Consider the following 25,619-nt stretch of genomic DNA (forward strand, 5'->3'; position numbering starts at 1 on the left):
ATAAAAGTCTGTGATTAATCATTTTCACTGTTTTAAAGATAACGATTTTTTTTTCTTTTTTTTAAAAAAAAAAACAAAGACAATTGTTTGTTGGTTTGAATAATAAAGAATTCAGTACTTCAATAACAATCTCTCTCCAAAAACTCGTTGGTAATTGAATGCTTTATTTGCTTATACTTTTTGCTTTGATTTCTCTTGTATCTTTTTATTTTTGCCTTTTTATTATTTCTAAACTAAAATAACATTATTATAAAAATGTTTAAATATTTCTATCGCTAAAAAAAGCTTTTTGGTGAAAGGAATAAAAGCTATATGAATTCGTAGCATAGAATACTAACTAACTTTAAACAGACTACTTAACTTTTGTATATTTTAATAAAATTATAAGGCTTTTTATTTTAAAAAATAACAAAACACACAAGACGTATATTATATATTCTAATTAATTGTTAGTCTTTTTCATTTGATTTTAAATATAAAAAAAATAGCAGCAAATTCCGAAGAACTACTGAGCTTTTATGTTAAACATTCTCATAAAAGCAATGGAAATCACCAGCGGAAAGGGTAGACTAGAATATGACTCCCTATCGACCACAAACCTTGTTTAGACAATGGGAAATAAGTTAACCAGTGGCAGAGTAGTCTAGAGTTTTACTTCCATCTACAATAGGCCGTACATCAGATACATGATCTTGAAAAGAAAAGAGAATGCATCAATTGTCCCTCTTTTTATATTTTATTTAATTGGAATGTTAGACATGCAATACCCAATCATATTATTGCACGATTAAAGGGAATTATCACCTCATTCTTGAAGCTTTTCACTTTTCTGAATATTCTACGAATTTAAAAACTTGTTTATCCATAAGAGTGCATTCAATAAAGAATAAAAAAAAAAGCCTCACTAACCCAACAAATAAGTAAACACAAAAAAAAAACATACGCTCATCTATACTTGTTAATCTTTTCTATTTATCAAAGAGGGATTTTTTTTTTATTTATACATGGTCATTTTTTGTTTGTACAACCATCTTCTGCATAACTTTTGTATGACGTTTAAAGACCTACCGTTTTTGCTCCTTAAATTTCACTATTAAAAGTGTACATGAATATAAGACACTTGGTTTTTTTTATATTCAGTTCATATTTAGCACAGAAAGGAAGATTTTTAAAAAAGGGATGAAGAATACTTTAGTTATTTGATAAAAAAAAAATAAGGAATGTATTGCATCTACCTTAATGTGTAACGTTATAAACAAAAGAATTAAACTACCTCCGCCGTTATAAACAATAAACAAAGCAAAATAAATCACTATATTAATAAAAGGTCAGTTTTCGACCTTGCAAATGTTTAATTCTGTTTTTAATAAAGTATGATGATAGGTACCAAGGAAGAAAGTAAAGAAAGTAATCAATACTATTTATTCTTGTGCCTAAAATTCTTTTATGTAAAACAATTTTTGCGCTATTATCGAATGCAGAAATAAAAGCATATGACTTGTGCCTCTAAATAAAATATAGATAACCTCACAAAAGGCTTTGGTTATCTATTGTAATCCTTTCCTTAATAATACAGTATTATAGTAGTTTTTATATTTTTAAGATCTGAAACGATGACAATTTTAATTCATAATCATAAAGGCTTGCTTTATCTACCTAATTTTTTAAAATTCCGTTTTTTGAAAGGAAAAAAAAAAAAGCTAACATGACAAAAAATGAGAAAGTATACGGATGTATAGGAATAAACCTCAGTAAAATTTGTAAATTAATAGAGATTATTGAAGAAAATGATAGCAAGCAATTCTCAGAGTATGCTGATCAAACGTACTAGAAAGACAAGATGAAAGGTGAATGTTTAGACAGAGTGTCTTTATTTTGTAAAGAGAGCCTTAGTGTTTATTATTTGTATATTAATGTAAATGAAAATACCTTTGGTTCATAGAATAGACTCTATATCATAGATGCCTTTTCAAAAAAAAAAAAAAAAAGAAAAAGACATCAATTACATTTAAAAATCATTTTTAAATCGAAATTAGGACAATTTTGAACGTAATTTTATGTTTTTGGAAGCAGGCGCGCATTAAAGATATCTATGAATATACCAGGCCTATGGCAAAAAATAAGAAGCAAGTTTACTAATGATATAAATGAGATGAAATATAAGTCTGCATACAAATGCTATTGACGTTTAAAATCTAATTTTACTCATTCGCTTATATCTTGGAAACTTCAAACACTGAACTCAAGAGAAGATTCATACCTAAGCAATGTGTATTACTGTTAATAAAAGTTAGTAGGATTGTTCAACCATTGAAACAAATGTGTCTGGTATCGTATGTTTATACCAAATTTAGATCATGAACCTTTAATGTTAATTCTGCATGGCCAATATGGGGCTTTGATTAGACCAAAATGAGGCAAGCATTGATAAAACTAGCTTGTTTAAAATTATTTTCCACTACTTAACGTCGATCTCAACAGCTGGAGGAACCGGTTCTTTTTTTTTCATGTGCAAATAATTACTCATAAAAAAGATCAAGGTTTCTTAGGATCGTTTCTTTTTTCCTAATAAAAGGTGGTGTGGGTGTTTTTGTTTAAACGTTCATTTGAGTTTCTTGAAAAAATGAATGTTAAAATAATAAATGAGCTAATTTAATACCCACATTATCTCACCTATTTGTTCTGCATCCATATCATTATGACAATGACTAAAATCAACTTTATAGCAAACATTGAAATCAATATTTGTATTTTACGAGTGGATTGCATTTATCACAAGTAAAAAAAAAAAAACTGTCAACAAAGTATTCTTGAAACACTCTTTTTCCTTTATTATAGAGTGCTTAATACTACGTATTCAGCTGCTATGGAAATCATTCAGATTGTACCAGAACGACACCAAAAGAAGATGATCAAAGACGACCTAAATAAGATTAGGTAATTGAACATTTATATAAAAAGTAAAAGCAAGGTGCGCATCCATTGAAACTAGCATAAACAACAGTAACGGTAATGATGAATTCCCTCTATACACTGCAAAGACTGACCTCATGATGATCAGATATGGGGATGTATTTGAAAGTAGAGAGAACAGAGGGCTTCATCTCGGGCATCATCCCGCTATTGATGATAGCAATCATGGCCCGGATCTACTTTATTTTAATATTTGAGTGGTTTAAGATAACTGTTTGAAAATCGATTTGTTTACAAATGGCTTTTCCCTATATTTATTTATAAAGACATTAGTGATGGTTGGTCAGAAAAGTATGACAGTTTGTTTTGAGAGAGCAAATTTTGAATTTTTATTAATTACTTTTTCCTTCTATCTTTACACATGCACATAATAATTTATTTTTTTGCAGCAACTCTCTGACCTGAGGAAGTAGCATTTGCTACAGCAGCTAAAAATGCCGTCTTTTGTTGAAGATCCAAACTCGGGTTGCTTCCAACCAAAGTATTTACTGCATCACCTTTAACGATATCAGACCATTTGATCTCTGTGCCTGCTGAGAGATAATGGCCATAGTCATCTTCTTTGATGTCAGTTTTCTGTTGACCTTCCACTGTTTTTGCGTTGACTTGTTGAACAGGTAACACGTCAAATGATGCCCAGTCAATGTCCTTATCAATAAATGAAATAGCACGATGAGCGCGAACTGCTTCATGTTTAACACGAGGCTTTCTATTATTATTTCTTCGGTTATCTTGTTGTCTAGGATTTCTTTGATCCTTTTTATGTTCTGTTGTTGCTTGAGCTGCCTTTTTTTGCTCAACAGGCTCTGCATCAGCAAATTGACCTTCCACTGACTTTTGTTGTTGTCTTTTTTTTTGGTTGTTGTTGCTGTTTCTAGAAGACATCAAGCCTTTACCTCGCTGATTGTTGTTTTCGTTTCTTGGTCTGCGCTCGTTTTGATTATCATTCTTTGACAAAAAGGAAGCAAAGGGATCGTTTCCTTCATTAGGGGCCTTACCTCGACCAGCACCAAGACGCTCAGCAAGACCTGATTTTCTCTCAGTACTATAATATTGAATAGGAAGTCTCCAGAAAGGAAGCTTAGTTGTTTGAAAGGCTGAAGTTCTTAACATTAGAGTATAAATATCAATAAAAATATAAAAGGCACTGGGATTGCTTGTTCTCTTTTTTTTACAAGTCACAGTGGCCTGGCTGAACTGAGATTCAAAATTTATTTTCCTTTATTTGCAATGATAGGTTTTAATGCAGACATAGTCATCATCATTGATTCCTATTTTTTTTTTTTTTGTTATTATTTATATAGAAGGTATTGTTGTTTTTATTTACCTCTAATCTTATAGATCTAGTACCACTTGTTAATGGTTGAATAAATAAATCAAATAATTCATTTGCATTTTCTTCTCCCACTTTAAGGTCTTCATCTGCTTCAATTGCTTCTTCTAATCCACCATTAGGTGCACCAAATGCAATCAAAATATGTCTAAGCACACATGAGTTAAGTGTCACTTTTTCTCAATGAAAACAACTTACTCGAATGGTTTTACTTTATCCTTAATGGACGGTTGATACACATTGTCTCCCTTACAATCACTAACACCAACCAAGAAATCATATTCATAAGGAGAGTCTGTCATCACCTTTGAGAATGACGATGCCAAACGAATCGAATAACCCCAATAAAGTCCACTTTTTTCTCTTGGTGCTTTTGGGCTGACAACTTTGGCCTGAATTGGTTTTTGACCCTTTTTGGTATCTGCAGCGGCAACAACCTGACTCAATTCAACTGTCACACGAACATTGGGTTGAACAGGCCGATCGATACGTGCACGTCTAAATAAACCAACATCAACTAATGTGGATTGATCGTCTGCTTTGTTTAACGTCACACCTTCTCTATAAAGTGTCATATCGTCTCTTGCAGGATGGTGAGGTACATCCAAGGATGGTAATAAGCCAGCAAATTTTAAATCAGAGCTGATAGGTACAAGTGCCTTTCGAAGATAAGGTGGTGTTTCCATATATTGAAGCAATCTAGCCAAAAATAAGTTGGGATTAACCTTGGAAGTTGGATGAGGTACTTTGTCTTCATAAATAACTACTTCATCTACACAAAATAAAACAAGAGCTCTTGCTATCTAACAAACATCAATGAAAAAACAAAAATCTTGATCTTTTTCAACGGTTTAAACTTACTTGTCCAGCTAAAATAGTTTTCAATTCTAAAGTGGGTGCATTGCTAATCACACTGCTTGGAATAGCTATAGTAACTGTATGCTTTCTTGGTTTTTCGGTGACAAGAGGTTTTTTGACATCTTGTTTTTTGACAACTCTTTCTTTTCCATAATCAGGACCAGAAAGCTCCTTGTTTTCAAAAGCACGTCTTTTTTTCTAGTATCAGGCTTAGTAATAAAAAACAACAAAGGATCTATTACATCTCACTTCTTACAGATTCGATCATTTTACAAAAGATAAAAAAAAATCTTTTGGCTGTCACTCCAAGTAAGTCTGAGATTCAATAGTCTTTCATTCTTTAAGGTATCAGCGGCTGTCAGCAAACATTAAAATGGGCTATTAAATACACTTTCTTTATTTTATCACTCTAAAAGTCAATGAGTAGATCCTTGTAACTCCCAATAGTGAATATAGCTATCATAAAACATAATTGAATTTATAGATTCGGACACTTTTTGCTTTTATCTTTTTTGATGCCAGTGATGTAAGCTTCTTGTTGCACATAAAAGAGGGAAAATGGCGGGTAAAAAAACAAACAACTTTTCTTCTTCTTTTTATACCGAAAAAAAAAATGCCAAACCTTCCAGTTTACGTGTCAGGATATACCGACAACAAAGGCAAAGGAATTTATTTATACAACTTTGATACAGACAATGGTACGTTATCGCTTAAAGGTCTGGCAGCTGAAAGCGTCAACCCTTCTTGGATATGTTTCCACAAGTCAGGACAACACGTTTATGCAACCAATGAAGTAAGTTCATTCAAGGGTGAAAATGTGGGTTATGTCTCTGCCTACAAGCGTGACGAAAAAACAGGAATGTTGGAACTGGTTAATGAGCAAGCAACCATGGGAGGCCATCCTTGCCATGCCACTTGTGATGCCACAGGTAATTTCCTTGTTGTTGGCAATTATACTAGTGCTTCTGTCTCCGTTTTGCCTATTCGTGCCCCAGGTTCTCCACAATCAAGTTTGGACCAAGTCAGCTCTTCCTTGAAGCACGATGAACTTTATAAAAACACTATGGGTGTCCCAAGTCGTCAAGAGAAAGCGCATTGTCATTCAGTTAACTTTGATCCAATCGCCGAACGCTATGTTTTTGTGAATGATTTGGGTTGTGACTTACTTGCAGTTCATCAATTCGACAAGGAATCCGGAACCCTCACACCACATACGACGCTCTCTTTCCCTACTGGTACAGGTCCTCGTCACCTCAAATTTGCTCCTAATCACAACAATTTTTGTTATGTCGTCGGTGAACTTTCGAATGATATCTTTATGCTTGAGTTTGACTTTGAACAGGGCAAGTTTATTGAAATCCAACGTATTCATGCTTTACCCGAAGATTTCAAGGAAAACAATTTGGGTGCAGAGATTGATATCTCAGCTAATGGCAAGTTTTTGTATGTTTCCATGCGAGGATATGATGCTATTACAATTTTCGAAATAAACGAGTGGACGGGTAAACTCACATTAATGGGCTACCAGCCTACAGGAGGCAAATGCCCTCGTCACTTTACTATTGACCCTACTGGACAATACCTTTTGGTTGCTAATCAGGTAAAAACAAGTCTTTCAATCAACAGTAAAACACTCATACTGTTTGTATACATAGGATAGTGATAATATTGTGGTATTCAAGATGAATACAACAACTGGTTTATTAGAGCAAGTTTCTAGCATAGAACACCCTCAACCAACGTGCGTTCAATTTTGGTCATAAAAAAGCTAGCGTTGTGTTGTAAGTAACTCTTGCATTCGTTGTTGTGTCTAAACATAACAATAAATAAATATCCTGATTATCTTTTAATATTTATTACCTTTGTTGTTAAATAATGGAACACAGCTTCCTTCATCCATGGTTGTTTATAAAAATCTGTTTGTTTGATTTCTTCCACGTTTACTTTACTTTCACCCAAGATAACTTCCAAATCTCTTGCTTGACTTGCGATCCACTTGTTAATGAATTCGATGGGTTCCTTTGAGAATTGCAGCAAAAAGTCTCGTTTGACTTTTGAGTTGTTGATGCTTTGTACGCATTGAACAATTTTGTCATCATAGGCCATAATTTCTTTTTGTATTTGGTTTGAGGAGACAATGTTTACCATCTTTTGACGCGCAATACTATCCATTTCAACATCAATATCGTAAGCCTTAGAGGATAGATGAAGTTGCTTGTCCACACTAAGTTGTATCTATTTTAGTTTGTCTGCAATTTATCGTTATTTACTGGTTGATGCTTACCGGATTGTGTAATCAATAACTATAGGATCAGGCCTTGTTAAGTGTTGATTGATTAATTCTGGGATTTGAGAAAAGTGGACTTGTGGATATCCAAATAGTTGAGCCAAACGGTTATCACAACGAATAATACGCTTATCTTCATGATCTTGAAGTTTGTGTACCTAATTGTGATGTATATGTGAATGAATGCTCCATCAATTGAACTTCTGTTTCTACGCGTGTACCTTGCAGTAATTCCATATGCCCATAACAATTTGAAGTTTATTCTCAACTTTAGCATCCAATAAATCAGACAATGAAGGGCTTAATTTGTATCTTTGAGGGTTATGGTCAAGGTGCAACATGATTCTGCAGTTTGTATTCATGTCTCCTTTTCTTTTAATCTCAATTTTGTCATATTCAGTTGTTGAATTGGGTTGTTTTTGCCACTAATAATAAAAATGTTTAATTTTATATGAAATATAGTCATTAGCATCATACCTCAATTACGTTGCCTTCAGGATATAAGCTTGGATCCCTATCCAATTCAACCGATACTGTACGAAAGAAAGAGGTCATCTTTGGCGTTGGTTCTACTTTCTTTGAGTTGTCATCAGCATTGGTAGACTGATAATAATAAATAAAAATATCGAATCATTTTCAAGTTAAACTTACATCCAATAATTTTCCTTCAATTTTAAGTGTCCAACTTGGTGCATTGTTATTATTCAAGTCAAACGCGTTGTCTTCACTTTTTAATTCTTGCTGTTGATCGACCGGTGTGACTGTATTTGAGATGAAGAGACGAAGAGTACGACGTATCTACAGAAGCAAACAATCAATTAAATATAAAATGCAGAAGGAAGCATATTTACTTTTGTTGGTTTTCCCAAAGCTTCTTGTATATCTAATTTCTTTCTGACAATAGTTGCATCCAATTTCTTCTCAAATTCTACTAATTCTGTATAAAGCTTTGATTCTGGTGCAAATGATTCAATCTATGGTATTGTATAAGTATTCTAAACCTCTTTCATACTCTCTTTTCTCCCTCTTTGTTTCTTTTTCTTTTTTATTTACTTTGGGTGACAGGTTTTTATCTGTAGGTCTCTTTTTTCTAAATAAAAAAGATTAATAAAAAGATGATTATTTATTATTTTTTTTTTACTTTATGTGCTTTGAAAGTGATTCTACTTCACTTGGTCTCTTTCTGTATGGTAAAGCTGCTGAAGGTATGTTTTGAGGTTGGGCCATACCTCCATGCTGTGTCATATCACCCTGATATATATGGGGTTGCATACTTTAGAAAGAAAGAAAAGAAAAAAAAAGCTTCGGACGCGAATCTTGTCGTCCGGTCAGAAGAATTTATCCGGACCGGTCAACAGACTGGTTGGAATATGAATCACTTCTGCTGCTGAACGAAGTATCCGTTTTTAATCGTCTTGTATCCTTCGGGTTAAATCGTTACTTGCGAACACAAAAAAGAAGTTGATCATGTCTGCCGAACTCGCCGTCGTTTATGCTGCTCTCATCCTTGAGGATGACAACATTGAGATCACCGTAAGATAAAATAGTAGATGGATTTATATGCTTACTTAATGGATTCAAACATAGGCTGATAAGCTCCAAACTTTGGTTGCTGCTGCCGGTATTGAAGTCGAACCCATCTGGTTCTCTCTTTATGCTAAGGCTCTCGAAGGTCAAGATCTCAAGGCCCTTCTTTTGAACGTTGGTGCTCCTGGTGCTGGTTCTGCTGCTGCTGCTGGTGCTGCCGGTGCTGCTGCTTCTTCCGATGCTCCTGCTGAGGAAGAAAAGAAGGAAGAAGAGAAGGAAGAATCCGATGATGATATGGGTTTCGGTAAACATAATACTATGATTTGTTTATGTAAAATAACAAATTTCTCTTTAGGTCTTTTTGATTAAGTTTTTTAAATCAAACTGTCGCTGATACAATAAAAAAGTTTTTTTTTATAAAAAACATACATGTTTTGCTTGCATGATGATACAACAACTTGAATTATGCTTTAGTGTACTTTTTAAAGTCGAGATAGATCATTGTGCACCTTATTCTGATCTTGCTGGATATTCATATATTTATAGGCTTCAACTTGTCTTGCAACTGCTGCACCACGCTAATAACCAATCAATTGTTGAGTCCCTTTTATTTCAGTCTGTTTAGATCAATTATACATGCAACTAGAATGATTGGCAGACCAATACAGCATCTTTAGACTTCAGTAATGATGATCAACTGCTATTATACTTTAAAAAGAAAGATTCATCTATTATGGTTTAGTATATTAACTGAGAACATAATAATAATAACATTAAAGTCAGGAGAACTCAATGCTCTTAATATATCATGGTCTTCTTGACCTACATATGATATTTTAATTAATTTGCAATAGTCATGATTTACCTACAGTGCCTCCCTAGTTCAGCCATTATATTTCATATTGCGTCTATTTATTACCAAACTAACTTTTTACTGGTAAGTGCTGTATAAAATATCTTACAGTTAAGAAGTTTCCTTTAGGAGGCATATTGAGTAAGCAAATCTTTCTACAAGCAGCATCTCCAACAATAATGATTTTTCTTTTGATTGTTTCATTAGAAGATAGATAGCAGCCTATAAGTAGGAACGAAAAGAAGCGATTTGTATGATGAAAAGATGGAAAAGGGGTTCGTTTTTGAATTTCATTACTAAATTTCTATTTCACAAAGCTCAAAGAGACACTCTTAAAAATATTGAATAAAACAAACACAAAGAATTTCTTCAAGCATTTTTTTTTATCTTGCTGTCCATCAAATTGATATGCACCTTGATCCTTGACTATAATTTCTTTATAAAATAAAAGCATAAAGAGAAAGAGAGAAAGAGACTAAAGACAAGTGATGTGCATTTTGTAATCTTTCTTTTTGATTTCAATGCCCTGACTGTATGCATTCTATTTTCAAATTGATGAAGAATGGTTCAGATAAAACCGCAGCCATCAGATGAATGAGCAATGCTTTCTTTATCAACCAATTTATATAATGGCCAAATCTCGATATAAAAACTACTTTGTGCAGTTTCCTTTGCTTCAACTTTACTTTTGTTTAAAGGAAATCCACTTATTTGAAGTATTTTTTTATGATAGACATTTATTACCCAGTTTAGTTGAATAACAAATGGCTATTAAATAAAAGGGCCTTTAGTTCACCTGCTTCATGCAACTTCTCCAAGTCATCACATCCTCCAATTGTTTGTCCATTTATGAATATATTTGGAAAAGTGTCCCTGTTTGATATTTCCTTTAAGGCCATCTTTACTTCATCATCATCCTCTTTGTATTTATTTAGTATATTTTGCTTTGATTTTTTTTTTTTTTTTACCTCTCAAATCTACTTCAACCACTTTGAATGGCTTCAAATTATATGACTTTAATATCTTTTTAGCTCTTTGAGAATATCTACAACAAAATACAAGTTAATGAATGATTACTACGACGATACATTCAATATATACGGGCAGTAGGTTTTTGAATAAACAATGAGTGGATTACTCTTGATATCTTTCATTATCTCGTCTTTTAATGATAATTTGCCTACAATAACCTCGTCTTCCGCAACAATAGCTGAACTATACTTATTATAGTCTATCCCACTGTATTTTAACAAAGCAAAAGTTGATAAAAATGCACAGAATAAAAGTGTCCATAATCTTATCCGACGCGAGTTACAATAATTGGAAGCTCTTTGTTTTGAGGAATATCTTTCTTTGGCTTCAATGTCATCTTGAACCGTCAATGGTAGTTGATTATTATTACTGCTCATTATGTATGTGCTTTGTATAAAAATGTAAGAAAAAAAAAAAAAAAAAAACAGTCGGTCATTCAATATCTAACAAAGCCTTTAATGTGTCTTTTTGAGAGTGTGTGCAAATAAATAGAAAATTACTTGTTTATTATCTATTAGATAATCTTGGTGAATTTAATAGTATCATTACTCTCAAGCTCAGGGTATTCAATATGCTTTTTGCCTTGAATTAATAATAATTCGCACTTATTGACCAATTTGGCTGCACTTGGCTTTTTCTCTTTTTCTTCTATTTTTATCCATTTCTGCTGGTAGAGGTATGTTTTTCTGGTGATCGCATTCACACTGCATACGGCTTTATAAGCTGCATTAACTAAGCTATTTTGCTCCGTGTATCTTGCGACAATTAAGGATGAAAACAGATCACCGGTTCCGGTAAAATAACCTTGATAAGTAGGAAATGAGATCAAGCATCGTTCTGTCTCTCCATTGGGTAACTTTTGACTTGTGAAGCAATACAGTGAGTCATCTGTGCTTTCCTTGAGTCGAATCTCTTGAGGAATGCAATCCAAAGGTAATGAGAGAGTGGTAATGATTACATTACGAGAACCCAAAGAGTGAAGCTTTTCTGTTACTTGACAAGCATCCTCTAAACTAATAATCTTCATTTCTGATAAAGTTCTTTATGTGAAATTAGTATGAATTTGTTTATATATTATTTGCCATTTACTCTGCTTCAAATTGATTGGGTGTAATTATATCCGCTATACGTATGATATCACGATATAAAGGTACTATCTCAGGGGCAACATAAAGTGAGCCTTCATCACCCATCACAGTATCACAAACTACACATCATTTTTTTTTAAGTTTTCTATTACACAAGTAATGTTTATTTTATAGTCGTACTTACCATAAATCAATTTTGAATTCTTTGATTTCAACTTTTGAACCATGTTTTCAATTTTTTCCAAGATGGCATAGTTTCCAATATAGCCTTTTTCCTTGTTTAACGGTAAAGAAAATAAGAAAAAGAAAACGATTACCTGTCAATACATGGGTATATTCATCTATTAATTCATTCTTTTCTAAACCGTCAAGCAACTCTTGTACGTCTTCTGCATTATTTCTTTTGCCAGTCCAAGAAGGATAACCAGTATGATTGGAAAATTGTACCGTATTTAAAATATCAACATCAAATCCTAATGTTTGGAGTGGAAATACAGCTGCTTTATTGCCTATAAGGTCATATCTTTTTAGCTCGAGTAAATGTGATTTGTATTCGTATCATTTTACCACAATAACCAGATACCTAATAGCAGTAATAATAAAAGACGAAGAGACATGCATGAGTTTTCTTTTTTTATATATTATTTTTATGCTAATATTTTACCACATGAGATTGTATACTCAATACTCTATATCTAGGTTCTATTTCTTGCTCTGAGCTAGTCATGAAAAATATATGGAAGATAAAGGAAAGAAGAAGAAAAAAGTAATAACGATAATGGCAATAAAATAAATAATAGGGGCGGCTGGCTTTTAAAAATGATGAAAGAGAAGGATGTCTTATCATCATGGAAATGCATCATTAAAGTTTATGTGTATGAGTGAAAGCTATGTTAACATATTATGAGCTTTAAAAGATTGTAGGATTCTGTATGTACTTTGCTCCAGTCTGCTAAAGAAAGAGAGAAAACAGCATTCACTTGTTCTTTAAGGAAATCATGTTTTATAGACTATAGGCTAGTCTAATGATTTCTTTAGACATGTTTGGATTTGATTGCTTGCTTTTCTAATAGTTTAAAATGATGTATTAATTGATTAGTAGTAAAGAGACACTAATGATACCTGAATTTCCATCTTTGGAAAGATTTTTACTTGTGACTACTTTTGGACTTGCTTTTTGAAAAAAAATAAAAAATAAAAAAAAGCTACTCTTTTCTGAAGTTTTTAGATCTTGCCAGTACATTTGACTAAAAAGCAAAATGAGTGATGACTTTGTAATGACCATCGATGACGATGATACCATCATCGCCGAGGAAGTCATGGAAGAACCTGTTGAACAAGAGGAGACGCCAGCAGTAATCGAAACAAAGTCAAACAAGAAGAACAAGAAGAACAAAAAGGAACAAAAGTCTGATAAAAAAAGAAAAGCACCTACTGACGAAGAAGAGGATTTCAATGCCGAATTCACTTTCGCCATTGATGGAGGAGGAGCAAAAGCCTTTAAAGGCTGGGATTTTACTGCTGCTAAAGATATGCTTAAAGCAAAACAGGTATACGAAAAGTTATTCAGTTAATATGATTTACTCATATAAACCAAAAGGGAGAAAGAGTTTCGATTGACGAGATTATTGCCAGAAAGAGGCAAGAAAATAAGAAGTCCAAGAAAATTCCAGTAAAGGAAGAAGAAGAAAATGAAGAAGAGTTTGTTGCTAGTGATAACGACGACGAAGATGATTTAGCTCTTGACGGTTTTGGCGGTGGAGCAAAAATGAAAGAAGAAGAGGATGAAAATGAAGAAGATTCTTCTGAGAGTGAATCAGAGGAAGATAGCTCTGATGAAAGTGGTGAGGACATCGAAGCTGATAGTGATGAGGAAGAAGTTGAGGATGAGGCTGAAAAACAGGTACTTTATTGAAATTGACATTGCAATGAATCAATTTGAATTGAGCAAGTTCTTTCTTACTAAACCACAATTTTTTCTTCATTTTTTAGCGTAAAAAAGAGTATTTTGCTGATGAAAGTGAAGTTGACAAGCAAGATCACATTTCTTTCACTTCTATGAATCTTTCTCGTCCTATTTTGAAAGGTGTCACTAGTCTTGGTTTTGTGAAGCCAACACCGATTCAATCCCAAACTATTCCTATTGCCTTGATGGGTAAAGATATCTGTGGTGGTGCTGCGACTGGTTCTGGTAAAACAGCCGCCTTTGTTATTCCCATCTTGGAACGTTTATTGTATAGACCTAGACAAACCCCTTCTACGCGTGTTCTCATTCTTTGTCCTACTCGTGAATTAGCTGCCCAAGTACACAGTGCTGCTGTCAAATTTGCGGCTTATACCGATATTACCTTTTGTCTGTGTGTGGGTGGTTTGAGTTTAAAGACACAAGAACAGGAATTGAAATTAAAGCCAGATGTGGTTGTGGCTACTCCTGGTCGTTTAATTGACCACGTACGTAATACATCGGGTTTCCATTTGGATGCTTGTGAAATCTTAGTCATGGATGAAGCAGATCGGTAAGTAGTATATAACATTAAAATATAAACTTGTCTAATTTCTTATAAACAGTATGTTGGAAGATGGTTTTGCTGATGAATTAGGAGAAATTGTTAAATCTTGTCCCAAGTCAAGACAGACTATGCTTTTCTCTGCCACTATGACTGACAATGTGGATCAATTGATTCGTATGTCTTTGCATAATCCAGTTCGATTATTCGTTGATCGCAGTAACCAAGCAGCATCGCGTCTTATTCAAGAGTTCGTTCGTATCCGTCAAGCACGTGAAGCAGATCGTTCAGCTGTTTTGCTTGCATTGTGTAAAAAATCATTTAAAAACAAAGTTATTATCTTTTTCAGATCCAAGGCAGCAGCACATCAAATGAAGATTTTGTTTGGACTCATGGGCTTAAACGCGGCTGAACTTCACGGTAATTTGACTCAAGAACAACGTTTGGAAGCATTGGAACAATTTAGAGACAATCAAGTAGACTATTTACTAGCTACTGATTTGGCTGCAAGAGGTTTAGATATTAAGGGCATTGAAACTGTTATTAACTATAACATGCCAACTCAGTTTGCACAGTATCTTCACCGTGTGGGTCGTACAGCAAGAGCAGGCAGAAATGGACGGTAAGAAAGTATAAACAAAATTTCTCAATATACTTATTCAATCTTGTTTAAACATAGATCAGTTACTTTGGTAGGCGAATCTGATAGAAAGATGTTAAAGATGGCTATCAAGTCATCATCTGCTGGCTCACAAGTTAAGAACCGTGTAGTACCCAATGAAGCTGTTCAAAAATACAAATTGAAAGTCGAAAAATTACAACGACAAATAAAAGAAATTTTAGAAGAGGAAAAGGAAGAAAAGGCCTTGAGAAATGCAGAGATGCAAATAAAACGAAGTGAAAATATGATTAAGCACCAAGATGAGATTATGTCACGACCTGCAAGAACTTGGTTCCAATCTGAAAAAGAAAAGAAGAATGCCAAAAAGCAAGTGAAAGAACCAGCAAAGAAGGAAGAAAAGGCAGAAAAGAAGAAGAAGGATAAATATGAAGGAATGAGTAGAAGAAAGAGAAGACGTATGCAAGCAATGGAAGAGGAAGCGGAAGAAAGAAGACTCGAAAAGGAGCAAAAATAAATATTGTTCTCATTATTTACAATTTTACATAAAAACCAGAACAAAAAAACTGAAGCCTTTTTTTTTGAGAACCATCAAATATATGGAAGTCAGATTATGGTATCGCCCTTTCCATCATTAAAGTATCTTTACCTCTAGAGATTCGTTCACTTCTTTAATTCAACCAAATAGCGTATAAGTGATGGATCACTTGTCTTTTTCATAATTTCTTGTTTTTTTATAAATATCAAATGTGAACAACAACATTTTGTTAGTTCATTTAGTGTGGAATTTTCCGGAATCTCAGTGGAATTGTTTTCTTTTGTTCGATTGAGGTAACACATAATATGTATAATGTATAAAGCGAAACAAACCAAAACTTCTATAATAACTAGGGCTTATTATTAAAATTTGAAAAAATGACACTAAAAATGTGTAAACTCTCACAGTGCTTGACAGTAATTAGTCGCATAGAATGGCGTACTTACCATCTAGCACAATGTTTTCTTCAGTGTGATCCTCGGATTTCAGACTTGTACAATTTAGGACTGCGTGAAACTTAAATAGATTCCTCAAAAGGCATTGTAGTTTACAAAACTATGTTATTATGAAACATTTTATAAGTATTAATTTTTCTTATTTAACCAATAATACTACGGGAAATTCTAGGCGTAGGCTTACCAGCTACACCAGAATAAGGGCCGAGGCTGTCTCTGGATGAGTTGGCAGAAGTTTTGTTATTATGGTTGCTTCCTTCATCTTGGCCTAATACAATACTTGAGCCTAACTTGTTTGGGTGTGGTGCGACTAAAGGACGTTCAACAGGTGGTTCATAGGCAAAGATGTTTCGCAAAGGAGGAGCATCTGGTTCGGGAAGTCGCACAGGCCTTGTCACTTGATCTTTAGGATCAACAGGACCAAAGACTCTCCCAGGTACTGCTGAAATTTTAGTTTGAAAATGTTACTCAAAAAAAAAAAAAAAAAAACTTACGAAACTGGTTAGGAACTGGATTAGAGGCTGAAGGTGTATTTGTCTGTGTTCAAGCAAGCAAAAAAAATTAAATGATATGATTGCGTTATCTTTTGCTCCTTGTCTCTATTTACCTTTTGCACGTCGTCTTCTTGATCATTTATACTTTTTAAACGCATAGTGTTGGGTGAAGAGAGTGAATCTGCTTGCTGTTCGCCAGTAACTGGCCACTGTGCTTTATCTGAAATAACTTTTAGCTGCTTCAGTACAGATGCCTGATCCCAGTGATATCGAATGGATTGAATTTTTCCATTAACAAAAGAAACTGAAGTTGTCTAGCGATAGAAGATGGTTTGTTTGCAAATAAAAAATTTTTGTATTGTTATAAGATACTTACAACAGGAAATTTGACCGTAGCATTCAACTATTTTTTATTTTGTTTAAATACTTTAGTTTTATAGATAAAACTCTTACCAAATATCTATCTTCAATACCAGGAACCAGCCAATTACAAGCACCAGAATGAAAATGAACAGACCAAATAGATTCTTCAATCAATCTGTCATTTGACATGAGAGTATTAAATGCTGTTTCCTTGACTGGATTTGCTTTTTCAGAGAAATGAGGATGCAAAAAAAATTTGCGTATCTGTGTATTTCCTCTTACGCCTACAGAAGTAGGAACATAGACAACAACCGCATCTTCAGTATAAAGATCAACAGAAGTGCGCTTCTGCTTAAATAAATCCCACGTTTCTGTTATTGATTTTGAGATTTGTTGAGGTTGCTGTAGCATTTATGTGTGTTAATAAAAGAAAGAAAAGAAAAGAGGCATATAATTTAGAACAATAAGTTTTCATATTTCCTTGTGAAACATTGACCATCAATTATTAATCTCCTTTCGAATTGTGCTTTTAACATTTTAAGGAGTCGCGTAATGAACAGACTGAATGAATTGGTATTGCTATCATAAGCAATAGTCAAAATAAAAGGAGGCTCATAATAAGGGGTAGCTCAAACAAACTTTTAAAGTAAAAAAAAAAAAAAGAAGGAAAAATGCAAGACTGTTTTAAAAAAGGGGAAAGAGATAAGGGTATTGAATAATTTTTGTAATTATTACTTTTGTAGATTTGCATATTAAAGAAGGGAAAAGCGATCATGATTTCTTTTGAAACTGGTGGAGTTTATGTAGTGTCTTTATTATTTTTTAAAAAGAAGAATATTAAACACTTTAGCACATATCTTCAAGTTATTATATAAATACATGAGTAACTTGCCTCATTCTTTAGGGGTGAAGAACTTTATCTATACTCTTTTAGGTTTCTTCTTTTGCTCAGGGGCTGAGGTTTCTTTTTGCAAAGTATGATAGTAACGTTGACAAACGGGAAGTAATAGGAACGGCTGATTTTGAAAGAGCTATATTTTTTTTCTGTTGCCGCTATGATCAATTTGATACAGTCAAACCTTTGGAATTTGGCGTTTTCTAAAAAAATAAATGGGCTAATTTATAAAACCAATACTCTGATAATAAAATGTCTCTAAGTATGCCACCTGGCTCTATCAACCAAAACAATACACCAAGAATATCAAATGTCCTTACTTAAGAGGAAACTACTGAATTGATTCCCCAGTTCGAACAACACCTTAAGGTCTTAAAATGCCCTCACTGTGAGAAACAGGGTCTCTTTCGACATAACGGCCACACTAAGACAGAACCCCCGCAAGATCTTTTCCGTTGTACCAGCTGCGGTAGTAGCTATAGAGCTATAAACTATGAGATCCATTATACATTCTTGCATTTCTTCTTCTACACAGATCTCGCCTACAGAGAGTGTCGAAATTTCTAGACCCCTCGCAAGCATTTCCAGCACACCAGTTAGACGCACTTGGTAGTCAATCAGGTGACTTACAATCTCTTCTAAACATGATCCAGCGCCTTACGCAAGAGCTTGCAGCCGCCAGATCTGAAATTGAGCAACTCCGTACCACAGCTATCCAGTTGCAGAACCAGCTTAAACACGAAAGATTAATTCGTAACCAACCCACACCGCCTGTAATAACAAATACTCAATCCTCCTTTGATATCCCTGAACCCACGCCAACAGCCTCACCTTGGCGTAACCCCAACCAAGTACGTCGATTGAAAGAAAACCTGATGCAGCAAAGACAACAGCGACGACAACAAAGACAAGAGGCCACCGCCAGAATATTACAGTCACCCTTCGAGAATCAAGGCTTTAAGTACATCTATCTCCCCACGAAGACCCGAGTACCCATTGGCCAACTTCGCTCCCGATTGCGTAAATTGGATATCAATAATAACCGTATTCTAGATACTCACTACCCTGATCGTAATGTCGTAGCCCTACTGGTGCACAATGATTATGCCGACGAACTTCGGTCCCACCTGCAACGATTCAAGGTAACGCTGAAAGATGATTTTAATCCTTGTGATCCTGAAATTCATACGTACCCCTGTTAAATTTGCTGTTGCAAGATATTTTATGCCGAAGGATGGATCAGCAAGCAGAATTTACAGGAGAACCTACCCTCAAGCCGACGTAACAGCGAATCAGAATCAGATCCGCTATGTTTTGAATATAAGAACCAAGATCCTCCTTCTGATGAGGCTTGTATGAACGATGCCTTATCACTATGAGTAATATTACAATTTCACTTTTCAATACAACTGGCTTAGCTCGTCAAGCTATAGGCCCTATCCTTAATATAGTTTGATTCTCTTCTGTTCTCCTCCTTACGGAAACCTGGCTCTTAAATCCGCTTAAGCACCCAACGCATTGGAAACAATACCATACATATGGTATTAAAACCTAATCTCTAGCTACCAAAGGTAGTCAGGGAATCAGTCTTCTCGTGAATCCTGACTGCAAGTATCATGTCCATCATTTTAGAACCGACGATACACCATTAAGTCAGTACAAATTGCCTTTTACCATTGCAAACATCTTAATCCACTATCTTTAACTATCTCTCCATCTGGATAACCAAACTGTTAATCAAATTTTGAACTCTCTACCACATACAACTAGCCACACTAATACGACTATCATCTGCGGCGATTTTAATGCTAGACTGGGATCTATTGTAGGGGACCACTCAACGAACTCCAGAGGCAATCTGATCATAAGCTGGATACAGAGAAACAATTTCATCCTATGGAATCAAAGGTTGGCGTATGGACAATATACTTTTATGGCCCATCAGGGCAGTATCATTATTGATCTATTTATGAGTACTACTGAGCTTACTGGATCCTCCATGAGAATTCGCCAAGATCTTTCATTGGACTCGAATCGTAAATTAGTGTCTCTTTCCTTCCAAATCAATGCCAGCATTCCACAACCCCCAAGGCAACCACGGATTATCTAGAATCTAGGGAAACTCAAGAACCTCAACAACCATGAAGTATACTTGCGTCGCTTTCAGGAGTTATCTCAGCCTTTATTGCTATGCCATGAAAAACATTATTATCATATTAACAATAGACATTATGCGGTTGACTATAGAAAAGCTCAATGCTGACCTTTGTCAGGCAATATATACCTCACTAGATGACAGTTGCGGGAGAGTTTCGCTCTCTACAGGTCCATTACGCGACTTCTGGACTGACAAATTGCAAGAAGCTTACGCCTACCGAGAACTCTGTTACAGGAAATGGAGAAAGCATATGGACTCAACAAGCTCCATTATTGGTTAAAGCACCAAGAAGCTAGAGCTACTCTACGTCGACTGATCGCCCAACGTCGCCGAGAAACTTGGACCACTTTCTGTAAACAAATGGCATCTGAAGAATATACCAAGGCAATATCTAAGCTTAGCCGTATTCGCAAGAACCGAACTTTGAAACCCACTTTCTCCACTCCAGAGGGCCCACAACATGCAGCTGATATAATGGCTTCCTACTTGGAGGCTACTTTCTCAAGTGATCTTCTTAAAAACGTCCAACTTTACGAAATCGATACCCCTATTTTACCTTTTGAAATAGATTGCCTGTTCACCAGGGACGATATTAACATCACTATCCGTTCCTTACCAATCAAGAAAGCACCTGGGATCGATCACCTGCGAAATAAAATGCTCCAACTAATATCTCATCTGCTAGCACCTATTCTCTTTCACCTCTTCCATATGTGCTGGGCTTGGTCATATGTCCCACAGATATGGTGCATTGCCCAGGTGATACCCATATACAAGAAAGGCTCACCATCATATCTAGGTAATTACCGTCCAATTAGTCTGATCACTATCTTTAGAAAGATCTTGGAACGCTGCATCCAGCACATTCTACAAACTGACGGACCACCCCTTGATATAGCCCAAGGTGGCTTTAGAGAATCTCGCAGCGCATTAGATCAGGCTTTGAGCCTCACAGAAATTAGTCATGTACTGCGTACACACTACCATGTCAAGCCTGCCTTAGCATTCCTTGGCATTAAGTCTGCATATGACACGGTCAATCGCAGTTTCGTATGGGACACCCTGAGCCGTTACATCTCATCTCCAATGCTCAGCCTATTACGTTGCCTTTTTGACGATGTGCAAACCGAAATCCTTCTCTCTAATACAATCTCTCGTCGTTTTAACCCGAAAACAGGCGCACTCCAAGACTCTATTCTCTCACCGTATCTCTATTCCGTCTATATAAATCAGCTTCCAGCCCAATTGCGACCCCAGGCCATCACCACCGACATGTCACCATTAGAAACGATACCGCTCCTAAACTGCTTACTCTACGCAGATGACGTGGTGATAATAAATGAACGTACGACTATGACTGACCTGCTACGTAAGTGTGAAGAGTATAGCCTACAAATGGGGTACCGATGGAACCCCTCCAAATGTGTCATATTGGACAATCAGCTGGAGCCAATACCATATACCATTTATAACCAAGCCCTGCCACAAGCAACCTCTTTTGCTTATCTAGGTGTACCATTTAAACCAGGGGGTTACCTAGACCTAGATGAACTGATTAGACGCAAATCCTCTAAGGCATTAGCCACGATGAACGTACTGAAGTCAATTGGAATTAATCCCTCTGGCTTCTATAGACTCCTTTCAACCAGGTTTTACGCTCATATAGTTCGACCACAGCTTGAATATGGCTTGGCAATCAACCGTTTCACTATTACCCAGCTGAAATCCATTGAAGATGTGCAAGATACGTGCATCCGTAAGATCCATGGTACCCGTGGAAAAACCTGCACCAAATTGATGCTTCACATAGCTAAACTTCCCCTTATGGCAGATCAAGTTCACATTTCACAAGCACAGTTCCTTTACAGGTCCTTACACTTATCTGACGATGCACTGTTATGTCGACTATTACCACACATTCGACACATTCGTGGACACCAATGGTTCCTCCTTTCCAAGACCCCTCTTGGCAAAGTTTACCTTCTACAGGAGAGGAACTGGATAAGCACATGTTCAAAGCAACCAAAAAACGCTTCCTGCAACAATTTCTAGAAAAGCGCCAACAAAGTGGGCATTTCAAACTTCTTTCAAGTTGCTGTAGATCCGTATCTTTGGACCCTATCCTATGGCTACCCATGTCCTATGCAGAATGTAGTCGATGTATACGGTGGAGGATAGGTTGGTTACCTGGTGGAAAGCCGCATCCATGTCCCAAACACCCTACGTTCAAGTTCACACGCAAACACGCCATTACTTGCCTCAATATGCACCAACGCCTCTATATGCCTAAAACCATTACAGATCCCCTGTCGTTCCTTCTGAATATGCTTCTATCTCGCTCCTCGGTACCCTCAAATCTAGCACTCTCTTAGTCCCAACGCTGGCTAGTTATATGTTCAATATTACATGAACTAGATCAACTTCAACATGTCACAGTTATCCCCATTACTCACCCACATGGTCAGAAGCTCCTCGAATGGTTTAAACAGTTCCTTTAGCTCCATCTTTTATGACTCAACACATTTCTTCTCCCTCTACCTTTTTTACCCTTTATCCCAGAGGAGTTTTTTTCCTAACATCGACATCCTAACGGATTGACCTGGTCCGGGCAGACACTTTTGTTTTATTTTTTTAAGCGCTCAATTGGACTTTTAATAAAAATATAACATTTAAACAAAAACAGGAATTAATTTTCGTAAATTAGCGAGGAAATCATTCTAGTTGCTCAAACAAAAGAAGGCAAAATAGTCATTAGAGAAAAAGTAATTTATTATGTTTTTAAGCTTTTTTTTTATTTTTATTTATTTATTTTTTTGACAGTCTTCTTAGCAATATAGCCAGAACAAATGCATTCGATTTGTATAATTAAGGAAAATCCATGATAGATCTTCCTAAATTAAATAAACAGTTTCTGTGTTGAACGAGAAGGTACAATTTCTACATCAATCTGGTGATCCTTCTTCTCTTGTTTCGTCTCGAGTAATTTCAAGTTAGCTAGTAAGGTCATTCAATCAAGTCAGACAGGGTTTATGAAAGGACGATTTATAGGTGATAATGGACTACTATCACATCTTTTACTCAATCAAGCCCAATATTCAGGTATCGGTTTATTGCTCAATCAGGAGAAAGCGTATGACAGAGTGAATCCATAATGTTGGATGCAGGTTATGAAGTTTTTGAATTTTAATCAACTATTTATTAAATGTATAGGACATCTATTTTTTGGTAATGTAGTACAAGTTAATGCCAATGGATTTATGTCTCCAACAGTTTATCGAGAATGAGGTCTAAGACAGGGCGATCCATTATCACCGATATTATTCAATCTGGCGTTAAAGCCGTTACTATTATCTATTCAACAGGACGCTGCTATCACTAGTTATCAATACACTTATCAAGGCATACCACAATATGTTAAAACCATTGCTTATGCCGATGACATCTGTGTTATTCTACATTCTCAACATGGTTTTCAACGACTACAACTTCATTTACAACGCTATGCAGACGTGTTAAATGCAAAATTCAAAAAATCGAAAACAAAAGCTTTTTCACTAAATGAACAACGATACAATGATTGGAATCATCAACATATTGTACTAAATTTCTTCAGATATTTAGGTTTCTATATGGTGTATACCATTGCACAACGAAACATTATCTAAAATCGTCTAATTGAAATAGTTAAAAAACAGATCCAGCTTTATTTTAGCAAGTTAATTATCTTTAGGAGGACTTGCAACAGTTATGAACACATTAACCATGATCAAAATCTGGTATTGTCTCAGGTTATTGAACACAAGCCTTTTTTAAGAGTCTCACAAGTATGATATATCAGTATGTGTGGCAGCAAAAACGGCCGTTTGTTTCTTGCAATCAGCTAAGTCTACCAAAGAAAAAAGGTGGTCTTGGGCTTCTACAACCTGCACTCCAACACCGGGTATTGCAAATACGGAATCTCCAATTATAAAAGTAACTACAATTTTAGTATGATTGCTCTCCGTTCGATTAATAAAAGATTTGAAGAGATTCATATCTTCTATATTTTTTATTATTTGAATTCTTTACTGATAGATTGTTAAACAATATTCCGTAATTTATCACACTGTTCTTTTTTTTTTTTCTACCTTTTGTTTATCCTTCTTCTGATATGTATTTTAGCACAAATATGCAGCAATAATGGTGAAATGAAAATTGATTTTATTTGTGTACTACAAGTGAATAAATTACTATATAATAAAGGAATGGAATGATTTAAAGAAATTCATAGTATATATGTAATGAAGGAAGGTATGCATTAATGGTGTGGATGATAAAATGGATTTTCACGGGTTCTGTCTGTGGATTTTTCCATTATTGCTTTAATTACTTTTGCATCTAAAGCAGGTTTAAAGCTATTGCTGATAATGAATGTATTACTTGTATAACATAAGTGATGGATCATTTCTACAATATTATAGAGTCGGTCGAGGTATGGCACAAGTTGAGGAAGTTCATCAAGTGATAATGGGAAGCGAATAAAATTTAATTCAAGAACCATCAATATATCGTCCATTGCTTCGCTGATATTGAATTGTACATTGGTTCCTAAAAAAATAAAAAAAGTTTTAGTATACACAAAGTTATTTTGATGATTGTAAACTTACCAACAGCCATAATTTGAAACATGTGCTTTAAGTTATATTTGGTGCGTCCTGAATCATCGTTTATTCCAGTGACACACTCTCTAGTCGATATGTCCCCTTTTCTGGTTACAATGTCCTTAGTTGATCATCCTGGGGTCCGCCTCCATCTCACCTCTCGACGTTATCGTCATTTATGTTGTCGTCAGAATCTTCTTCAAGCCTTTATCCGAATCTTACTTCCTCCAAATGGCTCGCCTTATGGCGCTTCCCTCTTAAACCGCAAAGCCGTGACATCTGGTACAGGCTACTTCACAACAAACTGCCTTGTCGATCGAACCTGTATTGGACGTCAAAAATTTGTCATATTTGCACTGAACCAGAAGAAACACCATCTCACTTCCTCCTCGAATGTCCTCGCAAACTTGCCCTTTGGTCGTCCCTCTGGGTCTCGCAGTTTGAACAGACTTTCTCGACCTACTCTTTACAATGCGCCCTTTTTCTCTTGCAGTTTCCTACTTGCCGCCCCACTGCTATTCAAGAGCCTTCAATTTTCTTTGATAGTATCTTGTTAGCTGTCTGGCGCAACCACTGGTCCTCGATCTTCAATCAACGTCCTTTTACCACTTCTGCCACAATAAGTTCTCCTAATCAACTTTTGTCTGCCTCCTTGCAAGAACTACTCATTTCCGATGGAATCTCTCCTGTACCTCTTCCACATTTAATACTGTCGTGTTATTCATCTCGTCGTCGATCTCACACTTATACGGGTGATCACTCTTTCAACTAATCATTTCATAAAACAAAAACACAAAAACAATTTAAAATCCTTAAAATCAACAAAAACATATCACGTGCCATTTTAAATAGGTTACTTAATAAACTCAGAGACTTGTCTCCTAAAAAAAAAAAAAAAAAAAAAAAAAAAAGTTATATTTGGCTGCATCAGCTTTGGAAAATGTACACAATCGGTGCAAATCAAGGTTAATTTTTTTATGATTCTTCACATGCTTAATC

The 25,619-nt window shown here is 35.3% G+C and overlaps 13 protein-coding genes across 13 annotated transcripts; 6 read left to right on the forward strand and 7 right to left on the reverse strand.

The window, feature by feature from the left end:
* Window positions 1-2,857: 2,857 nt before the first annotated feature.
* RO3G_08625 (uncharacterized protein) lies at window positions 2,858-3,140 on the reverse strand (the record flags this gene model as incomplete). The annotated part of the gene is made up of 2 exons (XM_067663215.1): window positions 2,858-2,923; window positions 3,048-3,140. 2 exons carry the CDS (start codon window positions 3,138-3,140, stop codon window positions 2,858-2,860), a joined length of 159 nt encoding a protein of 52 aa, XP_067519316.1.
* Window positions 3,141-3,348: 208 nt separating this feature from the next.
* RO3G_08626 (uncharacterized protein) lies at window positions 3,349-5,432 on the reverse strand (the record flags this gene model as incomplete). The annotated part of the gene is made up of 5 exons (XM_067663216.1): window positions 3,349-4,170; window positions 4,301-4,454; window positions 4,505-5,109; window positions 5,168-5,362; window positions 5,421-5,432. The coding sequence occupies 5 exons, from the start codon at window positions 5,430-5,432 to the stop codon at window positions 3,349-3,351; spliced, it is 1,788 nt and encodes a 595-aa protein (XP_067519317.1).
* A 345-nt stretch (window positions 5,433-5,777) lies between these two features.
* On the forward strand, window positions 5,778-6,927 carry RO3G_08627 (uncharacterized protein; the record flags this gene model as incomplete). Its single annotated transcript, XM_067663217.1, has 2 exons — window positions 5,778-6,764; window positions 6,820-6,927. 2 exons carry the CDS (start codon window positions 5,778-5,780, stop codon window positions 6,925-6,927), a joined length of 1,095 nt encoding a protein of 364 aa, XP_067519318.1.
* Window positions 6,928-7,444: 517 nt separating this feature from the next.
* RO3G_08628 (uncharacterized protein) lies at window positions 7,445-8,461 on the reverse strand (the record flags this gene model as incomplete). The annotated part of the gene is made up of 6 exons (XM_067663218.1): window positions 7,445-7,609; window positions 7,673-7,876; window positions 7,929-8,054; window positions 8,103-8,249; window positions 8,303-8,398; window positions 8,453-8,461. 6 exons carry the CDS (start codon window positions 8,459-8,461, stop codon window positions 7,445-7,447), a joined length of 747 nt encoding a protein of 248 aa, XP_067519319.1.
* A 457-nt stretch (window positions 8,462-8,918) lies between these two features.
* Window positions 8,919-9,347, forward strand: RO3G_08629 (ribosomal protein P1; the record flags this gene model as incomplete). Its single annotated transcript, XM_067663219.1, has 3 exons — window positions 8,919-8,984; window positions 9,039-9,282; window positions 9,334-9,347. 3 exons carry the CDS (start codon window positions 8,919-8,921, stop codon window positions 9,345-9,347), a joined length of 324 nt encoding a protein of 107 aa, XP_067519320.1.
* A 1,233-nt stretch (window positions 9,348-10,580) lies between these two features.
* Window positions 10,581-11,240, reverse strand: RO3G_08630 (uncharacterized protein; the record flags this gene model as incomplete). Its single annotated transcript, XM_067663220.1, has 3 exons — window positions 10,581-10,750; window positions 10,800-10,876; window positions 11,053-11,240. The coding sequence occupies 3 exons, from the start codon at window positions 11,238-11,240 to the stop codon at window positions 10,581-10,583; spliced, it is 435 nt and encodes a 144-aa protein (XP_067519321.1).
* A 137-nt stretch (window positions 11,241-11,377) lies between these two features.
* RO3G_08631 (pyridoxal kinase) lies at window positions 11,378-12,178 on the reverse strand (the record flags this gene model as incomplete). The annotated part of the gene is made up of 3 exons (XM_067663221.1): window positions 11,378-11,903; window positions 11,953-12,070; window positions 12,136-12,178. 3 exons carry the CDS (start codon window positions 12,176-12,178, stop codon window positions 11,378-11,380), a joined length of 687 nt encoding a protein of 228 aa, XP_067519322.1.
* Window positions 12,179-13,210: 1,032 nt separating this feature from the next.
* Window positions 13,211-15,594, forward strand: RO3G_08632 (uncharacterized protein; the record flags this gene model as incomplete). The annotated part of the gene is made up of 5 exons (XM_067663222.1): window positions 13,211-13,501; window positions 13,552-13,854; window positions 13,944-14,467; window positions 14,520-15,080; window positions 15,138-15,594. 5 exons carry the CDS (start codon window positions 13,211-13,213, stop codon window positions 15,592-15,594), a joined length of 2,136 nt encoding a protein of 711 aa, XP_067519323.1.
* Window positions 15,595-16,213: 619 nt separating this feature from the next.
* On the reverse strand, window positions 16,214-17,338 carry RO3G_08633 (uncharacterized protein; the record flags this gene model as incomplete). Its single annotated transcript, XM_067663223.1, has 5 exons — window positions 16,214-16,512; window positions 16,565-16,607; window positions 16,678-16,878; window positions 16,941-16,967; window positions 17,018-17,338. The coding sequence occupies 5 exons, from the start codon at window positions 17,336-17,338 to the stop codon at window positions 16,214-16,216; spliced, it is 891 nt and encodes a 296-aa protein (XP_067519324.1).
* Window positions 17,339-18,466: 1,128 nt separating this feature from the next.
* On the forward strand, window positions 18,467-19,201 carry RO3G_08634 (uncharacterized protein; the record flags this gene model as incomplete). Its single annotated transcript, XM_067663224.1, has 2 exons — window positions 18,467-18,964; window positions 19,040-19,201. The coding sequence occupies 2 exons, from the start codon at window positions 18,467-18,469 to the stop codon at window positions 19,199-19,201; spliced, it is 660 nt and encodes a 219-aa protein (XP_067519325.1).
* A 1,016-nt stretch (window positions 19,202-20,217) lies between these two features.
* RO3G_08635 (uncharacterized protein) lies at window positions 20,218-21,562 on the forward strand (the record flags this gene model as incomplete). The annotated part of the gene is made up of 2 exons (XM_067663225.1): window positions 20,218-21,349; window positions 21,540-21,562. 2 exons carry the CDS (start codon window positions 20,218-20,220, stop codon window positions 21,560-21,562), a joined length of 1,155 nt encoding a protein of 384 aa, XP_067519326.1.
* A 2,715-nt stretch (window positions 21,563-24,277) lies between these two features.
* RO3G_08636 (uncharacterized protein) lies at window positions 24,278-24,636 on the reverse strand (the record flags this gene model as incomplete). Its single annotated transcript, XM_067663226.1, has 2 exons — window positions 24,278-24,567; window positions 24,627-24,636. The coding sequence occupies 2 exons, from the start codon at window positions 24,634-24,636 to the stop codon at window positions 24,278-24,280; spliced, it is 300 nt and encodes a 99-aa protein (XP_067519327.1).
* A 162-nt stretch (window positions 24,637-24,798) lies between these two features.
* On the forward strand, window positions 24,799-25,392 carry RO3G_08637 (uncharacterized protein; the record flags this gene model as incomplete). The annotated part of the gene is made up of 1 exon (XM_067663227.1): window positions 24,799-25,392. The coding sequence occupies one exon, from the start codon at window positions 24,799-24,801 to the stop codon at window positions 25,390-25,392; it is 594 nt and encodes a 197-aa protein (XP_067519328.1).
* Between the last annotated feature and the right edge of the window lie 227 nt (window positions 25,393-25,619).

The sequence above is a fragment of the Rhizopus delemar genome, genomic scaffold (genome assembly GCF_000149305.1).
Source record: "Rhizopus delemar RA 99-880 supercont3.6 genomic scaffold, whole genome shotgun sequence".
Classification (NCBI taxonomy): Eukaryota; Fungi; Mucoromycota; class Mucoromycetes; order Mucorales; family Rhizopodaceae; genus Rhizopus; species Rhizopus delemar.